Source organism: Stegodyphus dumicola, chromosome 5, assembly GCF_044657685.1.
Source record: "Stegodyphus dumicola isolate Sdum_Otavi_A_Nest chromosome 5, ASM4465768v1".
NCBI classification, from domain to species: Eukaryota; Metazoa; Arthropoda; class Arachnida; order Araneae; family Eresidae; genus Stegodyphus; species Stegodyphus dumicola.
In genome coordinates, this window is record NC_140772.1 from 39,631,687 (window position 1) to 39,654,135 (window position 22,449).

The following is a 22,449-nucleotide window of genomic DNA, read 5'->3' on the forward strand; positions in this document are numbered from 1 at the left end:
TTTTTTAATTTAAAAATGCCAGCACATGAATATTTCATCCTGGAAAGCATTTTTGTAATTGAAAGTATATGTCTATGACCAATGGTTGTGAAAATTAAGGGTGCATAAGTGCTTTTGTGGCCACAATGTATAACTTATTTTATGCATTTTGATAGATTATTATTATTATTATTATTATTATTATTTTCATGTCTTTTTCTGTTTTCATAAAAAGTAGCAAATGATCCTTATCAAATAGCAGCAAGAAATTTTAGCCAGACTTTTAAGGTAGATGAAGAAACCACACTTATAAGATATTTTCTCCAACCTTTCTGCATGCCTTCATGATGTAGCGGTAGCACACTTGGCACATATTCGAGAGGTTCAGGTTCGATTCATCGAAGGGATTGCTCATTTTTCATGATTTCTGCTTCAAAAGAACCTAATAACTCTCCAATGCAACTATGAATTTTTCCAACAAGAGTTGTGATAAACTGGTTTCTGTAAATAGGCATCTTTTGTTTTCTTTTGGGTTATAGCTCTGTTAATGCTTTAGTGATCTGCTGGAATACTAATCTTCTAAATTTTCAGGTGAAGGAACATAATACAGAGATAACTAGTATTGAAAGGCAGACTGCAGAAATCAGAGAACAAATTACTCGAGCAAAAAATGAACTTGAGCAGCTTGATTTAGAAATGGAAGATCACCAAGGTGAAAGACTCAGTAAATACCGAGAACTCAAGAAACGTGAAGAAACTATGGATAGTTTCCTTGCTACGTTTGATGAAAATCAAAGTTCTGGAATGGAGAAAAAAGGCCAATTGGAAGCCACCATTGTCTCATTGCTTGAAAAACTTAGTCGCAATCTTGGTCATTTTCAACATATACCAACTCCACAAGAGCTTGCTATGCTTAAAGATGATTTGCAGTAAGTAATAATTTCCTAACAGTTACTGGATTGATTTTAATTTTTAAAATTCACCTGTTTTGGATTTTAAGCATCCATATATACAGAGTCCATCATAAAAGTGTATACACATGTTAACAAATGAAAATTCTGTATGTTCTATTCATACTAAATTAATTTTTGTATCATTAACTGCATCTGCCAGACTTTTATAGACTACAGTACACCAGCAAACCATTACTCATGCTACGTCGACCATGGTCATACCTTTTAAATTTCTCCAATAGGTCTACAAATATAGCTAGTTTTCTGCAATATATGACATCTCATATCTATCCCCATAAATCAGTTGAATGTGGTGGAAACTCATCTTATCATATCTAGCATCCTTGCAAATTCTGCTCCTGGTGAACTGTACTTTCTGCTGTTAATTCCTATTCCACATGCATACTACATGGCAGATTTTTGTGGTGAAATTGAAAACTTTTCCATCACTATAGCTGAACTTGTTGCTGTGCAAGGTCTGTTGGGTCTTCCCATGTGCACATTGCAAACCATCCCACATGAGTCAAATTTATAACAAAAATGTGCAAATTCATATCTCCATTTATGTTGCACTTCAGCAGTATCCTCAGATTTGAAATAACATTTTAAAATGTCAACCTCCTCAAATGACAACCATGCACCAAGTATTTTAATTCACTGCCTTATGTCACATGTTTATTTTTATTATTATGTAAGTAATAACGCTTAAAAAGTGCTGTTACTTTTAACTTGGTAGCACGCGTGTCCTAATAGTAACATGAGAACGCGTGTTGGGTCCAATAGGTCCGTGCGCACTTTTCTTTAATTCGTGTGACTTATTATTGAACCAGTAATATATATTTTATACCACGATTCATAAAAATCAAGAGAAGTTATATAGTTGAAAACTATGAATTAATACCTAGAAAAATCTTGTTAAATCTTAATGTATCACATATAATGTTGAATAAGATAACAGAATAAGGTAAGATAATTGAATAGTTGAAGAAGGTAACTAAATTAATGATCCTATGCTCACCACAAACATTTTTCCACATTTTGTGCATGATGTTTTAGATTTTCTGTCCTTCACAGCGGGACATAAATGGCATCTTTTCCTTGCAGCAGCTTTTAATTTTTTACAAGGAGAGTCCTCAACTTTTTCAGGCTGTGTTCTGTTTAATTCCATTTGCAAACTCCTGGAAATATTAGGTTGGATTCTTCTGTTTTCATTGTGCTTCTTTAGGAGTTCTAACGCAAGATCCTTCAAAAAGAGTCTCCTTTTATGGTACTTTTCTTCAGGTTTATCGGTTGACAATAACAGGATGCGAGCATTGATAGCAGCTGTATTTAACATACTAAAAAAAACGACCAGAAATGGTAATTCTAGATGTAGAATATAATGCCGACATTTCATCTACTACATCCACTGCACCTTTCGTCAGGTTATAAAAAGTAATAATTTCAGGTTTTTTTTGGCATCAGCAGATGAAGGATCTATAGCATCATCATTATGCATAGTTGATAATTAAAGCACACATTTATTCTTTTTGGGAGTATATGGCACTAAAATCATATATTTCTGAAATCCAAAGAGCATTGAGTGGAATTCTCGTTTTCTGGAGCAAGTGAATTCCTTTGGTATTTCTCTTTTATTTTTTTCTTATTGTTCCAACAAGAGTAATTTTTTTACCTAGAAAGTCTTTAGCCTGACCAACACTCATATACCAGTTATCAACAGTGAGGTTTCTTCCCGTGTTAAAAATAGGTGCGACAAGTCTCATAACAACTTTGTCCGCACTGTTTCCAGTTTGTAGGGATCTTCAGGTTGCATCCTTGCATATTTTTTTTAATTCCAGATATGAAAGGTCTGTGAATCAACTAGAGCAAACATTTTAATTCCGTACTTTGCAGGCTTACTGGGAATATATTGCCTGAAAGGACATCTGCCTCTAAAAGGTTCTAATTTTTCATTGATCGTGACATACTCACTAAGCTTGTATAACTTCGTAACAGTTATTTACAAATAAATCAAACACATCTTACAGGAGCAAGTTTATCAAGTTCTTTCCTCTTCATACGATCTTTAAAATCATCGAATCTTAGACAACATAACAGAAATAAAAATCTCTTATAAGACATAGTCCGGTAGAAAATTTCCAATCCTGTGCCATCAGTGGCCCAAATATCTTTCACATTAACGTGGGAAGATTTAGGTACTCCACAAAGGTAAAGAAGACTGATAAAGACTTTTATTTCGATTAAATTAGTGTTTTTGCAGTCACGGTATTTGAAAATTATCCACAATCTTTTCCATATAAATGTTCGTGCAATCAACAGTGCGCTCTAATATGATATTATCGAACAGTAGTAACCAAGAGTCTGTAGGGGGCGATACAGTTCTGGCATCACCAACATTTCCAAGTAATTTAGTGATAATATTATGTGAAAGTGTTTTTATATTTTGTTTTGGCTTTTTTTAATTCCATTTTGTAATTCCATCTTTTCCAGTATAAAATTCGCCTAAACTGGATGCATCTATTACATTATCTGAATCAAATTCTTCTTCTGATGAAGTTTCATGAGTACTAAATTGCTCTTCAGCAATACTTTCTTCATCATCATCTCCATTTATTGATTCTTCATCTGTTGATACTTTGGCAAGTAATGTTTGAAGGCGTTTCATTTCATCTTTATAGCTTAAATAACAATGCATGTTTTAAATTCTTATACAAGCGTTATTAAAAAAAACACGAATGCAAGAACGCGCATGGGGTCTTTCAGGCCCATAGGTTCAGTTCCTAGCTAAAGACGGCTTCAGGAAATATGACCTTCTACACTAAAAAGGGGATGACCTTGGAAGCAGGTACTGATAGACTCAACCATTTTCATGAAAGGGGAGAGGTTTCTCAACCCACTGAATATTTGCTTGGGCCCGTAAGACCCAATGCGCGTTCTCGCGGGTTAAGAGAAACCATTGCACACTGCTATCATCACTGAATACAATTCAAAATACCCCCAGATATCATCAAATAGCCCCAGATATCATCTATTAAAGGTGTGTTGACACTTTTTTTTTTTCTGACAGACTCTAAATAAGATGTTTAAAAACGATTGCAAAGTTAAATATTTCTTGAATAATTTAGTTTAAATATCACTGTGAATAACAATCAAAAACAAAGTCCAACATTAAGAATCAGCATAAATTAAAAACAATTTTTTGCAGTACTAGTTTCTATAATTTTTGACTTCGATAGTTAGATAAAAATCTATCGAAACTAATACTGCAAAATAATTTTTTAAATTTACACGGATTCTTAATGTTGGACTTCGTTTTTGATATATCTTGAATAGGTCATAGAGCCTTTGTATACACTATATTTGTACAACAATTAGAAGTCTTATATATTGGGATAGATGCAACAGATTTGCAAGATTCCTGTTGCAACAGATGCAACAGGACTGCAAGAAGGTTCATGGTTGGTATAGCTGAAGGCTTGATGCATGAGGGGAGGGGGTATGTATTTTTATTTGCTGCCAGGATATTTTTATTTTTTTTGATGCTCAGGTTTTATTAAAAGTTGCACTGAAAATGTATCTTTTGATAGGATTAGAAGTAGTGTTCAATAGTACAAGCAATATCTGTTTAGTTAATTTCAAAATTCTCAATTTTTAAAAATAAATAATAGTAAAATTTATTAATATGCATAACAATAAAATAATTATTACAACAGATTTAAAGAAGGAGAAATGGAAAAGTCAAGAATGACTGTTATGGCACTCAGTAATGAACAAAAGAAGCTTGCTTTGGACTTAACAAAGGTATGTTTGGGTGAATGCAATTTTTACTTATTTAAACTATGCACATACTAATTATTAGTGCAGCTGTTTTCTAAAGAATGCATTCTTGGATTTGAGGTAAATTATTGAGCCAAATTTTACAAAATTCTTTTGTCTAAAATCCCACTTTTAATAAAATGAATGGGTTTTCTTTATTTTAAAAAGTATTAAATAAAAAAGTTTTGTTTTCCATTTATATTTGGAATTACACTATTAACTATGTTTTCAGATAGAACAGCTAGAAACAAAAATTCAACAAGAGTTAGAAACTCTGCAGCAGAAAATAACAACAATGGAAAAAGAAATGCAAGTGTATTCAGATCTTGACAGTCTGAAAAAAGCCGCAGAAGAAAAGAAAAGTAAATTGATTGAAGAAGAAGGAATACTAGGAAAACAGAAGGACGCTACAAAACAGGTAATTATATCATAACTTCTTCCAAAGTAAATTTTTTATATCTTAAGAATTAATATGGCACCTATTTGGCAGGTATACTTTTGCACTAGCAAGTATTTGATTTTAGAATTTATACCTTTTCTGAATACAGTCAAAAGTCGTTAATCCGGACTCGTCGGGACTTCGGCGATTCCGGATTATCGATTTTTCCGGATTATAGATCATCAGTTTAAATCGCGTAAGATGGTATGCAGAAATTCTAAAATTAAAAATATGAAACCGTAATTTATGAAATAAAGAACAATTATGATCTAAAGGGTATCAAAATTTACAAAAAAAAAAAAAGCTTAATATTTATTTGTTTACTTTATTAAACATTTCTTTCAATGTAAGTTGTTTAAGTTGCTTCGTTTTATGTGATAATACTTTCTATTTAATTCTATAAACAGACATAATTTCTTGTTCACTTACAAAGTTCCGCTGTTCAAGTCCCGTTAATTGCTGTGCCGAGAATACCGACTAACCTGTCAATCGAAATTTTTTCGTTTTCACTAAACTCTCTGTCACATTCTTCATGTCTTTATCCATTTTTTGCAGCAATTCAACTTTTTGTTTGATGGACATCGAAACATACTTTCGTTTTGTACGATCCTTTGGGAGCTCCAGAATCAAAAATTCTATTTGACATAATCGAAAGTTCAAGTTTACTTTTATAATAATGCTCTTACAGTCTGCAAAAAAATAATAAGCCGGATCCAATTCGAAAATTAAGGAACAACGCAATCATCAACATTAACTGAAATAGATAATTAGATAATTTTACCTTACACCGTCCGTTATAAATATAACGCGCACTCGAAAACGTATTTTGCGCTTGCGCACACGCAAATGCGCAGTCGTAAGAGGTCTTACGCGCACGCGTAAACGCCTATGCGCATGTGTCAAACAGGCGCATGCGCAGAAAGTTTTTAGCTTTGAGGTCCGGATTATAGATCATTCCGAATTATGGATGTCCGAATTAACGACTTTTGACTGTATATATTTCAATGGGTAAGTCTCATTGAAGTTGCAAAATGATTTTACCTAGTGCAGTCAATGAAAAGGAATAACTGGTTGTGTCCATATTGTTATTCTATATTGTTATTATAAAAATTCTTTTGTGAAACATACATAAATTCAGTTCTAAGATATAGAAACATAGAGCACTTGAAAATAGATAGTGTACAGATACAATGTTAACAATCCCCTTAGATCATTAACATTTTCCCTAAATGAAGGATCTAAAGCCCTCACTAACTCTAGTTACTATTTACTGGCTGTCTTATGAGAGAAAAATATAATTTCCAAAATTTTTTAACATCCTGAGTACAAAAGTTGCCAAATTTGTGATCTTTGAATAAATTTTGCCAACATATTATTAAGTTTGACAGATTTCATAAGATAATTCTTCAGCTCTAGGAGTTATCAACAAACTGTGTAGCATACATGTACAGACTACTGCAAATCTAATGTTGTAATTTAATGCATAATAAAGTACATATGTCTGCATAAATTGCTGAATTAATGTACATAATAGGTGTGGCCAAATTGTATCTTGCAAACTTTAAAATTATTTGCTGTGCTGCTAGCCACATTTTAGGCTTTTAAGATTCTTGAATATGGTGTACAACTTGGCAAAGAATCATTTTATTTTTGAAATAACATTCCAGCTTTCATGATTGTTTCAACAATCATGCTACAACATGCTTTTTAACATTTTTCACATTTTTACAAGCTTCATTTTTAAATTATACGTTAGTAGTTTTAAATAGTTTCAAACTGTATGCCATTTCTGCAACTTACTACTTTTAAAGTAGTTTGTACCAAAGTTACTTTTAAAATAGATAAGGACTATCAGAACAGCTGAAAAGATGAAAGCATTAGTAATACTATTTTGATGATGCACTTCAGCCCTTACTGAATGGCATTATATATGCATTTTTAATTGTAACTTGCGCTAGAAGAAACAAAGCATATATGAGAACCCTATTTGAATTTAATGAATTAATAATATGATATTTAGGGTTAGATTTTTATCTCGTGTTGATCCTTGCATTAGTTGTATAAGAAAAATAAACTACTGTTTAACTACTAAAACTAAATAAACCACTATTAGAGCCAAGACATGGGGGCATATCTCCAGAAGTACTTTTGGAAACTGGAACAACAGGTGAAGACTTAAGAAGCCATCTACTGTAAACTATGACATTGAGATCAGACAAAATATTGCTATCAAACATAACACCTGTACTGTCCTTTAAGAGTCTAACCTGCCTTACATTCCCATTCACACCAAAATAAATCTCGATCTGATGGAACATTGTACAAAAAAGGAAACTAAAGCTGTTATCAAGGCAAAAGGTATTCGAGTAATTGTGTCCTTTTTGGGTCCAACAGGGTGGAGCCAGTATTCACATCACTCTACCAAAAGGGACAACTGTACTCCAAAGCCATGGAGCAGGCAACATTGCTTCCAACTTCACGTGTGAATTAAGAGCAATTCAGGAAGCCCTGAGAATTTACATCGACTTAAATGATAAAGTCAGAGGACTTGTAATTTACTGTGACTCTAAATCTGGCCTAGAAGCGATACTGCAAGGACATTCAAGACTCACCCAGGATGTACACCAACACCTAGAAACATGCATTATGCAATGCATACCTGCACGTGTTAAAATCGATGGAAACGAGGCAGCCGATGAACTGGCTAAAAAGGCAAGAAATCTCAACAATTTGATCCCCGTTACTCTTGAAGGTGCTAATGCTATTGTCAGATATAGAATCAAAGAGAAATTTATTAAGAAAGACCATCAGATATATGAGATTGGTGCAAACAGAGAAATTACAAAGACCATTACTAGATTGAGAACCTGCCATTTTAGGGGAATGAAATTGGTACCAGATCATATAGAACTTTTAGAAACTGCCCTGAAATAGAGCTTTCTCCAGAACACATCTTCACCTGTCTGGCAATACTTGCAGCTCTGCAAAGCCTGGGGAAATTTCTTTTCCAATGACAGCTATATAATGAAAAGATTGTGGAGCTAGCAAAAGCTGTAATTTCCACACATGGATCCATTTGACTTCTCAAAAGACACGGCACCAACCAACCAACTACTATTTACTACAAGCCTGATTTTTTTTTAACAAAATAAAATTTGTTAATTAAATTAAAAACTTTTTACTACATATTTGTAAAAACATACGAATAAAAATAATGCAAAAAAAAATATTAAATTTATACTTGTATTTTGCTTGAAATCTAATAGTTGGTATCTACAAAAAATTTCTGTTGGTCACAATTTGGAACTCAAACAGACAGCTAAATATTAAAATATTTAAAGCAACTTTAGTCATTTATTGAACTAATTGTATTAAATTGAACTACTAAGTAACTTACTTTTAATTTAAATTAAAAAGAAATATACCAAAGCTTCCCAAGGGGGGACAAAACTTGAGAATAAATAATGAAAACCTATTTTCTTTGTTATTTATCAGATTTTTCTATGATGCAAAACAGAAAAAATAATATTTTTATATAAATTGTTGTAAATATCTTTGTTTCATACTACACTTTTTTTTTTTTTTTTTTTTTTTTTTTTTGTACACCACCTCATGACATTTTGATTTTCATTAAAGTTTGTAATCTTGAAGAAAATGACCAGAATGTATCATCACAATGCCTAATAAACAAAACAAACTGGCAAATGAGTATGTAAATACTCATTGCCAGTTTGTTTTGTTTATTAGCCTTATTAATTTTTATTTTTATAATACCAGTTTGTTTTGTTTATTAGGCTTTTTAATTTAAAACTTAATCAAATTTGTATCTTAAAATCTTTGAACAGGATTTATATCACAGTGTAAGTTAATTAGCTATATTTTGAAATTTTTTGAAGAGTTACAATTATTTTTGGCAATGAATATAATGTAAAACTGGACTCGAAACTATTCAAACCTTAGACTTTTCCTTCAAATTCTTGTCATAATAATGCTAAATAATTTACAGAAAATGTATTTGCATGCAGCATAAAATTACTTTGAGGGCTACCAGTGTCACAATTCTTTACTAAAAAGCAATATATTTGATTAAAATTAATTTGGAATGTCCACATTGCTAGTTTTAAACAGGTGAAATCAGAGCAGATGCAACAGAGTGATGTCGGACTACTTCCTATTAGTTCCCCTATGAGGATTGCCTCAGCAGGGAGTCACGCAAAGGAATGAGCTAGCCCTCCTGTTTAACCCTGGTTTAATTATTCGGAGCACTCCTTGTATTGAAAAGCTGTTTGAATAGAAAGCATTGAATAGATAGTCTGCTTTTTATGTTCTGGTATAAGCACTTTTATCAGTTTTTTTTTTTCCTTTTCTTTTCATATATTGCTAATAATATAACCATTTACGTATTAATTTTAAAAAATAAAAATATTACTATGTAGCTTTCTAATTGAACTGCTTAACTTTTTTCTATGTGTTACTTATTATAATGCATTGCTATAAATCTTATTTAATATCAAAATTTTATCAAAAAATCAATTTCAGTGCCATTTTATTACCTATATATGTATTTTGCATTTTTACAGAAATAAGTATCTAGTTCTTGGAACATTTTTAAAGCTTGAAATTTCAGTTCATCAAGATGTCAAAATGCTTTGATGTTTCAACTGATCTTTGTTTTCATTTATTTTTAACAATTTTTTTATGCAGTTTCAAGTGATATTAAGCCTTTTTTTAACATTAATTTCACATTTGTAGGATACCTCTAGATGAAGAAATTATTAATTTTTTAATTTTTCAGAAACTTTTAAATTTATGAATGATAACAGTTATGTGATTTTTTTTTAATTAACATAAGATTTGGTATTTAACTTGTATGCAACAAAATCGGCATTCTTCACCCCTTTTGCAAAATTATGCTTTTTTATACTGTGTAGGTAATAGATTAAATATGCTACTGCTTCTGTCATCAGACTTTAACTTAAAATTTTATAAATAAAATGCTAAGATGCTAAAATGCTTCCTAATGGAAACCAGTATTATAAGGAAATATTGTTCCATATGTTGTGGTTTTGCAAATAAAGGAAGTAGGATTATCTTATGAATAGTTTGGATTACTTTTTTTCAGTGATTGAGAAAGGCACTCATTTATGGTCAAATTTTCACCTAAATTTGAAATACAAAATTGCACTACATTATTATTTCCCAAATTTCTTGCATTACTTCACTGTAGTTATTGAATATGAATTATTTCATCTCATTGAGTTGATTTTATATATACATATATTTTTTTCAGGTTGTTGGTGAACTAAATATGCACTATGAAACTCAAAAAAATAAGCTGAATGACAATGAGACTTTTACACAGTTATGTAATTTAGAACGTCGTTGGCAACATTTGGAACAGAATAATTTTGCAATGCAAGAATTTGTAGCCTCAAAGAAAGCTCAGACAGATTATACTAAAAGTAAAAAATGTGTTAAAGAAACATTAGCTGTATTGAATGAGATTTTATTACAAGAGCCCGTGATTCAGAGATAAATGTTCTTAAATGATAAATTTCAAGCATCTCTAATTATGCATAATCATGTAAATAAATCAAATGTATTATATAATAGAAAATGACTATTATGTAAATATATCTTTGAGAATTCATTATTTTGAAAAATATTTTCCCCACATTAGCAATGTAAGTAGTTTATAAGTTGGTAACTACTGAGTTTTTGTGTATACTTTTTATGTGTCATATTTTTATTTTTTTTATTTTGTCATTTGATATGTATTTTAATTTGATGGGTATTTCCTGAAATAAGTTTAGTAACTTTTATAAGAACAGCATAGCATGTAAGAAAATGTAATGGATTTAAGATTAAATTTTCTAAAAATTGTAAAGATTCTATATGTATTTAGTTTCTTTAAATTGTGTGTGTACATGTCCACAATTTAAGTACATGTACGTGTATACATTACATTATATATATGTACGTAACATGTTATTTTTATGTTTCTTTTAATGTTTTATAGATGCACTATGTTGCTAAATTATAATTTAAATTAAAATTTTATATTTACATAATATTTTTGAATCTAGTCCTAAATCATTTTCAAACATGATATCTACTGACATGGAATAAACAGACAAACGGCAGATTTAATAAATGCAGATAAAAAATGATTTTATATCAATTTTGTTTTAGCTATTTAATACTGTCGCCTTCTTCAGCTGCAGCCAAATAAAAGATAAAAAGCACAAACAGAAAGGTCATTCAATTTTTAGCACATACTAGTGATTAAAAACCATGCCCAGTGTAATGAAATTAAAGAGAAAAATAACGAAAAAGAAAGCAAGTGGTACCATGAAATCAGCTTAAGAAATGATCTGCTTATAGATTAATAGGAAATACAATTTAAAATTCAAATCATTGACAAATGTGAAGAGTTTTATTGACATGGAAAGCATCAAGGGAGTCTGATTCATCATCTGAAGAAGTTTTTTGGATTATTTGAGCAGAAGTGAAACTTAATTTGTGGATTGCTGACCAACAGTGTTATACAGTATATTATTTATATCTATCCTTTTTTCAAATATAAGATTCATGTTCCTTGATGTAAAATATTTACTGACTGCTTTATTTCCATTAAAAATAACAGAAACTCTTCACATCAAGAAATTAAGCATTTTCATTAATATAGATGGATATAATTATTGTGAAATACTTTGGGATGATCACTTTTGAATAATACCACAGATGTGAAATAAAAAAGATTAAATGGTTTTGAAATGTTTGTATAAATACTGATTTATCATAAACATGCTGGAAGGAAACACATTACTGGTATATATATAATTTATTCATTTAATAATAATAGTGATAATGACATTCAGTGGCAAAATAAATAATTAATATCTATTACAAAATATTTAAACTGAAATTAAAATTTTATTTTAAATATCATACTTAATAATTTTTTACAATATGATAAATGTGTGATGTTATTTAATGCTTTTATTTTACTTTCCTGGTATAATTAAGTAGCACAATAATTATTGAGTTATAAACGAAGTTGTTAATTAGTCTATTAAAATCCTCAAATGCTTAAAGTCAAATGCTTAAATGCTCTTCTAAACCGAATATTATGTCATATATTTACCAAAAACCATATATGAAGTTTAAAAATAAATGGTGAATAATAAAATACAAAGAAACTCGTCATGGCAATCACCTCTGAAATTGACCAGTATTTTTTAGAACATAAATAAGCTCTGGCGTTGATAATTATGAATTCATTTTCTAAAATGATTATTCCTTGTTAAACTTAAACCGTCAAATATGCATTAAGGCAGCTACCAGAATGCCTAATTTCACTACCAAATAAAATATTTTGTGTGCTAAATAATAAGTCAACGATTTCTGTAAAGAACAGTTAGATTTGAACCCTAATTAACTTTTAAGAATTGGCAACAGCTTGCCATGTTTGCCCTTCTCTCTTATGCTAGATCTTTTGCTGTACTGTAATACAGTGCAAAGTCCAAGATCCGGAATACTCGAAACTTTGGCGATTTCGGATTTCAGAAATTTCTGAATTGTAGTACATTAGTTTAACTCTATTAAGATGGCATTTAAACGTGGCAACATTATATTTATTGTTTAGGTCATATTGAAAAATGTTAACTTCTCACATGTACTGAAGGGTCAAAAGTGTGATTCTAGCCAATGTCAATCAATGTATTGTCATTGGCCACAGGTTGATTCCTTAGCCACCAGTTGTTTGTAAGTGACATACAGGAGTCTCAATTAGTCAGGGAAAAAAAATCGTATTTATGGCACACCTTATTTTGAGTATATTTTCCCTTCATAGACTTTCTAAAGGTAGAAGAGAGATATTGCACGTGTGTATACAGTGGTGAGCCGTATTCCAAATATACACGTGCATCAGTCCAGATATTAAATGCCCGGATTTCAAACTCTCCTGTAACTGTATTCTTTCCATAAATGTTTTGTTGTGTTCAATAAGTGTCCTGCAAAAAATTATATATTATTCAATATTTCCTAAGATATACGTGAATTTATGCATTGAAGCATTTTTAAATTCAGCATATTTATTATCTATAATAATAAAAGCAAGTGTAATGTGTCTGTCTGTCTGTCTGACCGAGCTCTCCAGCCAAATCTATCGCACGCAGGGACCTGGAATTTTTTATACGGAAGCACAAAGGGGCTGGCCACCAGACCTCGAAGCCCGATTTTCGATTTTTGAATTAGAAAAATTTTAAAAAAATTATTTATAATTAATTAATCACGGTTTTTTTGACTCACTGATATTATTATTTGTTTTCAAATAACGTTCGATTGTAACAATTGATTTCTTTATTCTAGCGTTAGTTTGCTGTTTTGACGATACATTAAATCGATTAATTACAATTCATTTCTTTTTTGTAGCTTGTGGGGGGGGGGAAGAGAGAGAGACAGTCTACATGTCCTACACTACTATTCCTGCGCTATTCACTTATCTGCATTTTCTAAATGCACGGGCAACGCCGGGCGGGTACACCTAGTAAGCAATAATATCGCCAGATGTGATTTATGCATTTTGTTATGATCTTCAATGAATTGCAACAGTTATTTCGCATTAGATAGCAAGAATGCTGAAGCTGGAATATAATTTTTAAACAGAGCTGGTAAAAAATACTAACAGCAAGACGAGACTGTCAGAAGTTTACTAAATAAAGATTCAAAACCCTCAGCTTAGATACAAAGCCAAGAATGTCGCAGGTAACAAGCTGTTTGAAAGTGAGCATGGTATATAGTGAATAAAAAAAGAGAGATAATGTTTGTGGATGTATCTGTAGAATGCCTGAAGAAAATCTTTGAGGTTTTGATGCAATAGAAGAAAAATTTAAGACATTAAGAAAATAAAATATGTATTTATTTTTATTTTATTATATTATCTATTTATTTTCAGAAAATTATCACGTCTTTTTTTTTATGTTGTTTGATTTTTGCCATTTAAAAAATTAAAAATTTGAACTTATTCGGAAATGTGGATAATATTCGTACGAAATTTTGTATACCTATAAATAGTAATTTAAGTGAAATCATACGTGAAACTGTAATGTCTTTTGCATAATGAAACATGAAATGCTCGAAAAGGGGAAGCTCTGCCTGAAAAATAAGGCTATATGCGGCAAGTCTATTTAACATTAAGGTAAAATGACTCTCCCGCTAAATTGGTGAGATACCGCCAAGATGGCGATGTTTTTGGCGCCAAACTTAAATGGCATTATGCTCCAATCCCTGTGTAACTATAATTGGTACTGTAATTGAATAACTGCTATTGATCGTTATAGGTTACTGTAACCATATCTGCCTTAGAGCAGTCTCGAGAAATGGAAGGTAGTAGAGATTTCTCAGCGCCCAGAGAAAACTATATAAGCCCGGAGAGAACAACAGCACTCAGTTTTTAATTCAGAGCTGACTTCGGAGTATTAAGAGATCTCTGTGAGAGCTTCGCCTTTTCACTGCGTTGTGTTTAACGCTATTAGTAATTTGAAGTGGTAACTACTGATTATGCTCTGTTATACTGAGAAGATCTGTACCAGTACTTTTGCGGAAAGTTTCAAACCTGTAAAGTGCTTCTTTTTGGGTAAATAAATTTTATCAAGCTATCATTGGTTCTGTGTGCATTCAATCCATTTGCCGATGGCAAGAGCGATGGCGGGGCAAATAGTTTCTGCTGTTGAAAAACGAATCGGAGAAAGAGTTTCTGCTATCAAACAAAAAATAAAAGAAAGAGCTTTTGCTGTCGAACAACAAACCCATTATAGAGTTTCTGCTGCGAAGAAATCCATAGTTACAGCAGGAAACAATTCAGATGGTTTTAAATTCGTAACTATGTCTTCTGGTCCTTATCTAAAGTTATTCACATACGATCGAAAAACTTCCTGACAATTGTACAAGATTCAGTTCTTTATGGTGGTAAACGCAAATGAATGGAATTCCGAAACTAAAGTCTGCCAACTCGCCGCTTCTCTGAGAGTATACGTAGCGGATATACTTCAGACTTTGGCTGAAAACCACAGAAGCTAGATTTTGAAGCTTTATCCTGCGCGATGGAGCTGCATTTTACGGAGAAGAGTTTAAACGACTATGGCAAACTTCGGTTAAAATCTCACCAATAGGAAACCACGGAAACACTCCAGGAGTTGCCGCGAATGTTGAAATACTGTCTCATCTCGTTTTTATGGATTGCCCATCAGAAACAAGGGAAATCCTGTCCCTGCAGTACTTCATCGACAGCAATCGGGATCCTAAGATACAGAAAGCCCTGCAAATGGCAGGTGTCAAGGATCTAAAGGGCGCTTTAGTGTACGTCGTAAAGTTCGAGGCAGCCCAACAAGTAACCCATATATATCATCACCCAACCAGAACTGCTTATCTCTAGGAGCCAGTGCAACTGACTGCTCGTCTAAGAGATTTAACCAGGCAAGTCAATGCCTTGAAGCGGATTAGGAACGAAAACAAACCGACCCTAAAGTGCTGGAACTACGTAGGTGAATGTCATCTGCGAAGGAACTGCGGAACCCCTAAGGAAGCGCTTCATATTTTTGCAATGAGTGGCGGCAGTAATGGACTTTTCATCATGGGGCGTATAAGTGAAGTTCGTTGCAGTATGACCATTGGGACAGAAACCAATGGTACCATCATCGGAAAAGATTTGTCTCAACAAAAATCTGACAAGTTTGACAAAAACCTTCCAATATTATTTATCAGAAAGATCATTAATGAGTATTCGAGTTCTATGTAGAAACTCTCCTCTGGGCTAAGCAAGTCCCTTATCTTGAGGTGATACTCACAAATTCTCCCACACATACAATCTATTATCCAGAAGTTTCGGGTGCGTAAACTCTACCCTCTAACTGCTCGAAACAGCTTTCTGTCTACTGGTAACAAACTATTCATTTATAAGTCCATCTTTCGGCCCATGCTCTGTTATGCTTGTCCGGTTTGGGCATACTCATATAAATCTTACACGAAAAAATTGCAAATTGCCTAGAACAGTGTTCTGATACAGATTACAGATGCATCATGGTACATTCGTAATAACACTCTTCATGAGGAGCATGGCATTGGCAAGCTCAGAACCTTTTACTAACATCTTGCTAACAGTTTTCATTGTCGTATGAGAAATAGTAACAACTCTAAACTACGAATTTACAATTACGATTATAATGATGGGCGCAAAACATAAGACAGCCTATGGTTATTCTCAATCTTAGAATTATTATGGAAGATTAATGTATTATTACTTTGCTTTCTTTTCCTATTTGTATTGTATGTTTGTGTATTTTTATATGTAATTTTTATTCTCCCTTTCCAATGTTAGTATGACTTTTCGCACTTGCTCACCATTGCTCATTGTACTTAGCTCGACGCCTTTCTGATACTTCTTCCAATCTCTGCATTTCTAGTACAAATTTTAATACTTTTTTTTTTTTGTAGTACTAGAAAAAAAAGCAATATTAGTATAAATGTATATATATATATAATTTTATTATAATCAATCTCAAGTTAGTTGAGATACTATTTCGAAGCTTTGCATTGTTCAATTCGGGGTAAGGTTTGCATAGGTACCCAGGTGTCTTAAAAAACCGTTCTACAAGAGAAACAATTCTCAGCTTTTAGTTCAAAGCTGACTTCGGAGTATTGAGAGATCTGTGTGAGAGTTTCGCCTCTTAGATGTGTTTAGCTTTGCATTGTGTCTAACATTATTAGTAGTTCGAATTGGTAGCTACTGATTCTGATGTATTCTGAGAAGATCAGTACGAGTACTTTTCCAGAAAGTTCCAGACCTGTCAAGTATTTCTTTTGAGTAAATAAATTTTATTGAGCTGTCAATGGTTCTGTGTACATTCAATCCATTACGAACCCATTCACAATCAAAAATGTTTGAACAACCTAAGCGTAGGATGATAAAATTGTGTAGCAGATGTTAAAAACCGCGGAAATTTCTTTGTATGCGTGTAGTTCTAGAGCATATCACTCGAGGGCTATTTGTCTAAGGTGAGGAATACCTTCGTGGAGGGCTTTCTAAAGGAAACTGCGTCATATACACGTTACGCATGAGAAAATCTCTAAAATGCCCATGCAGCTTGCCCGTTCGCCATGATTCGAACCCCAGACTGAATCACCAGCGTTCATTGACTTAATACCCTCTCGGCCGCTGGTGGATCCGCATATCATTCTAAATTGAAATATAGATAATACAACTCTTTCTTTTACATACCTTTTCTGAACGGCCCACTGAAAGACGCATTAAACGTGCTTAACGGTATTTTTCTCTTTCAATGCAGAATGCAGTTTTCAGAGGTATCGTGACAAATACTGGATGAGAAAGTATTCTTTCAGAAGAAACGATACTCAAATACATAAAATCAAATTTAAAAAAAAAAACATACATACTATGAACAAATATGTTTAAAGTGCACAGTGCGTATGAATAAATAGAAATTTTTAAAATGGCTATTTTAAGAACTATGATTCAACCACGCAACTCAAATAATTAAAGTGAAGCTCTAAAAAGAAAAAAAAAAAAGTCTGAGAATATCAACTCTGATTAAAAAATCTATGCTAAAAGAAAATATGATACAGTTTTTCCTTTTGAGCAGAATAAAAGGTTAATTGAAATAGGTTAGAATAAAAGGTTAATTAATAAACTGAGAAATTCGCCATCTGAATTATTATTGGCACAAAGTAAAAAAATCTGATGTGTACAACACATAACTTCCTTGTACGGAATATTAAATTATACGCATTTTTTTCTTGCATTTCATTTAAACTTACTGGATTGAATTAAATTTACTTCGACGATAGCGCATAAACCACAATAGAATAAATGCACTCTTTAAAATTCACTGTATTTGTTTACCATAGCGACACTGTGGCGCTAAGTTCACTTAACAGTATTATATTTTGTTCATATTATAACTATGTTTATGTCTTATCACTTAGTAAGAGGCAATCGACCATTAATGGCCTTTGCCAATATATTATACTCGACATTTAAATGCTTGAAGAATCAAGTAAGTTGTATCCAATAATATGGAAGTACTTGTGCACATACTGTGCTAGAACTCAGAGATTACTAGCGACGGAGGCTCCTGTGCCGCCGTCCGTAGAATAAGTAAACTTTGAACAAATGAGGCGCTCGTGTGGCGCCATCTATTAGTAGGGATGAAAAGCATTTTAGTTGACTGGAGCTCTGGTGGCGCCATCTCTTGCAGGATGTATTGTAAGGCATATTTTAAATTTCATAAAAATTATTCTTCTGATAAGCAATAACTGGAAAGTAAAATGATGAAAAACACAGTTTGCAGAACATTGAAACGTTTCACGAGAGTAAAATATATTTATACATAAAGTCTACCTGCTTTGGCAGAAACAAAGTCCATAGCGCTTTGTAATTTGATAAATAAAGAAAATGAAGTAAAATCTTGGCTAAATAAGAAGAAAACGAAAATATATACATTACTACCGACTATTAAGGTGAATGGTGCGGAGCCTCTTGTGGCGTTGTTGAATTGTGAAATCATAATTTTCTAGTTTTTTGATGATATTCTTAGGATGACTGACACACTTCACAAACAAGTTATGAGAAGCTTTTAGAATTTCAGAATCTGTGGGTTTAATTTTTAAGTCATTATGAAGAGGGCTGTTTTGTACGAACCAAGGCGCATTTGTAATTATTCGGATGGCCTTGTTTTGAATTCTTTGTATTTTTCTGCGATGAGTTCTTGCAGTTGCAGCCCATACTGGGAAAGCATACAGTAAAATCAGGCGGATAGCTTGTAGCGAGACTAAGAATTTCTCCCTATGAGTGCATAGATACTACCTATTGCTTGGTTGGCTTTTTTACAGATATTTTCGATATGGTTGTTGAAGGTTAGTTTTTGATCGAGATAAACGCCTAAATATTTAACACACTTTTCGTTTGGGATGGAGATGTTATTAATTGTGATATTGTTGAGATGTCTTCTGGAAGGGTTCTTTTGAAAATATATTGTAGTGAATTTGCTTTCACTGATTTTAATTTTCCAAACGTTAAACCATGGGAAGATATAGTTTATTGCATTTTGGAGGTTTTGGATGGTTCTTTGCGGATTGATGGATTTGCTGAGAATTGCAGTATCGTCTGCATAGCAGGCGATAATGGCATCTTTGTGGCTGGGAAGATCATTTATGTAGATGTTAAAAAGGAAAGGTGAAAAATTCGAGCGCTGAGGGACACCTGCTTTCATTACACTGATATTATAGTATTGAGATAGCTCGTTCTCAATACGAACTTGAAAAGTTCTGTTTTCCAAAAAAGTTGAAATTAAGGAGGATCATATTATAACTCAGAATGCACAAAATTTATATCATTTGAAGAATTATCTAATCGTGGCCACATGTTCTATTCAAATATTATAATAAAGCTAGAACGATGTATAAAAGAAATTAAGCAAACAACAAAAACAGTTTTTCACAGACGATTCAATATTTCTCATTCAATTAATTCAGTTTTCACTTCGCGACAAGGCAAAAATACATAAAAACTCAAAATATCTGTAATGAAAATTATGGAGTAAATCTTAAACATTTATTTTCTCAATAAATTCCGGAATGGATTAAGCATGATTTAATTCGCAATAATAAAAGAAGGCGTTATCTTTGTTATTGCGAAGCTTACTTTCTCTAAATTGGCAACAAATCTACTATTCTGTTGTTTCAAATGTAAACAAACATGGCCGCCATGGCAAAAATAATTAGGCTTAGCGGCACTTAAACAACTTTTAAGTTGTTGATAATTCTAAAAATATTGCACGCAGATTTACTAAAGCATAAAAACCTTAACCGGAAGATAAGAATAACATAATTCAATAATTTTTAAAGCAAAAAGTGCACAATTTACAAACATATAAGAATAAAGAAACTAAGATTACTGTTACTTTGGGTGCGGCCGATTGCAACCAAAATACAAGGTGGACATCTACATGTTATAGCAATCCTTTAAACAAAATTTCAACGTTCTGAGGCTACTCGTTTTTGTATTATGCGAGATACGTACAAACGCCACGAAAAGTTCTCTTCAGAACTCATTTTAAATCAGTTTTGTAATTTTTTGGGGTGGCTGGAAAGAGTCCTTTATTCTGTCCTTACGTACAGATGTCACGCAAAAACGTCGTTAAATTGCATTCGATAGCGGTCAAAATGGATATTTTCGTTGAAATATGATACTGAAATTTTTTCGCGATTACAATACTTACTTTTTACTTCGTACAAGGAAGTAAAAAAGTGTGTCAAGGTAAATTTCCGAATTACTAATTAAATTTCAAAGTTTACAAAATTTGGTTTTTAGACATAATTTGATCCATAGAATTGAAATATGAAAAAAAATTGGCATGCCATTTGAGTAAAAGCCTATTTTGTGTCAGTATGTTAGAACAAAGTTATATATAAATCTATGTTGATATCTCAAGTCGTGTGTTCGAGAAATGAAAAACAAGCTTAGTTTCGTCAGTCGGCCTAGTAAAACGGAAAATAAAGAACTGTCCCCTTTTTCTGGAGTCTGGGGGAGACTGAGACTGAGTGTACTATATATATTCCAAACTTTCAGTTTTCCAAACGAAGAAAAATGAACTCCGACTGTAATTCAGAAAAATCTACCACAATTTTCTTTAAAATTTCTTCTGAAACGTTGATGGATTTCGTTAACCCAATTCTATGAAGCATTTTGTCAAACTGAATAGCTTCATTAACTTCCATTTCTGTACATTAGAATTCCAAACAACCGGCTTTTGTATTCCGCTGAGAGTAGCAGAAAATATTTGCTTAATCGTCAAAATAAACTATTACTCTGCCAGCGTATCACGGAGTCTAGAGACTAATATTTATACTCTAAAGTATCATTTATGTTTGAAAATAGGTTTGGATCTTGAATAAAATATTTTTCTGGTAAATAACAATTCTTTTTAAAAAGCCTACGAAACACAAATACTTTTAGCTCATGGTAAAATTTGTTTTTATTGCCACTTCCAAGAAACAAAACTACAATTATTTGAGGCGGAAAACAAGGAGTAAGTAAAATAAATGAAAGTACGTACGAAATACAAACTAGACATCACCTGAAATCCAACACAAGCAGCGAAATAAGTAAGCCAGATTAAGAGGAAAAGCTAAACTTTCTCCCAGTTAGATATTTAAATTTCTTGTTGTTCAAATTTAAAATTATTAAATCGAAAACATAGATGATTCTGATATAATTTTTTAAAAATTATTGAATTCAAAAGCATGGCCCTTGATTTAAATTATCAGGAGAAAATATTTTCATAAGCTGTTTGAATAAATAATTTTTAGTCGTAGATTCGAAAACATTTAAATTCCTAGTGAATATCTTAATAGGTGTACTTATATTTCTTAATTTACAAATCAAAATGGTAGAAGAATTAAAACACCAGATGCGAAGCCTTGAAAATCTTATTGGCTGCAAGGGAAAACTCGATGTTACATCTGGAGAATTTATAAAAGAATTGATCAGAGCGTTATGTTCAAAATATCAGGTAAGCTTTTGCTGTTGTTAGAAAATATTTTGGTTTTCTTTGCAGACAATTTGTGCTATTATTATAACAGTAAAAAAAAAAGTTGAATCAAACAATGACAACCAATGATACTTGGCTGTTACCCGGGAGCAAAATAAATTATTTCTGGTTTGTAGAGAGCAAGAGAAGTTCAGGAGTAGAAATTTTGAAAAATACACTGTGCTGTGTTGCACCACAAGAGCACATGTGGTAATTCATTAAAACATCTTTGGTGGTCGTGTGTGCTTAATGCATGATATAATTAAAGAAAATAAGAATAGACAATCTCCTATAACAAAAGAATATATTAAATACTAAATTACAATTTAAATTACATTGCAGAGATCAACACAGAGCTCGGAACACAGTTCGTGCTAGCGTCGCGTACACTTGTCCGACGAGAAGTCTGAGTGAGTAAAGATGTCGCTTTGCTGCTCCGATTAAGAACTGGATTTTACACGTGGCGCCATCTCATGAATAGAAGTTGAAGTATCTGTCGGAACGCCACACATCGTATATGTAGGAAACAGAAGTGCATATTTAAGTTATTGGTAAAAGTTTGCAATTGGGTGCCCCTTGTTTCTTGGCGATTCTTTTTTGACGCCAAGATCGGCGCCAGGAAGGCACAATTTCAAGATGGCCGCTATACAAA

General features: G+C 32.3%; 2 protein-coding genes across 4 annotated transcripts in view; both read left to right on the forward strand.

Annotated features, from left to right (window-relative positions):
- LOC118202576 (intraflagellar transport protein 74 homolog) overlaps positions 1 to 14,849 on the forward strand; it is a 102,481-nt gene extending 87,632 nt beyond the window's left edge. For all 3 annotated transcript variants that reach the window (XM_085816595.1, XM_085816596.1, XM_035374745.2), the window contains exons 6-9: positions 571 to 908; positions 4,646 to 4,733; positions 4,981 to 5,166; positions 10,478 to 14,849. In XM_085816595.1, the coding sequence (XP_085672721.1) occupies positions 571 to 908; positions 4,646 to 4,733; positions 4,981 to 5,166; positions 10,478 to 10,723 (858 nt within the window). In that variant the 3' untranslated portion in view covers positions 10,724 to 14,849. The remainder of the gene's footprint in view (positions 1 to 570; positions 909 to 4,645; positions 4,734 to 4,980; positions 5,167 to 10,477) is intronic.
- A 6,768-nt stretch (positions 14,850 to 21,617) lies between these two features.
- The window catches only part of LOC118202593 (uncharacterized), a 58,578-nt gene continuing 57,746 nt past the window's right edge, over positions 21,618 to 22,449 (forward strand). The window contains exon 1 of the mRNA XM_085816604.1: positions 21,618 to 21,779. Within this exon, the coding sequence (XP_085672730.1) occupies positions 21,654 to 21,779 (126 nt within the window). The 5' untranslated portion in view covers positions 21,618 to 21,653. The remainder of the gene's footprint in view (positions 21,780 to 22,449) is intronic.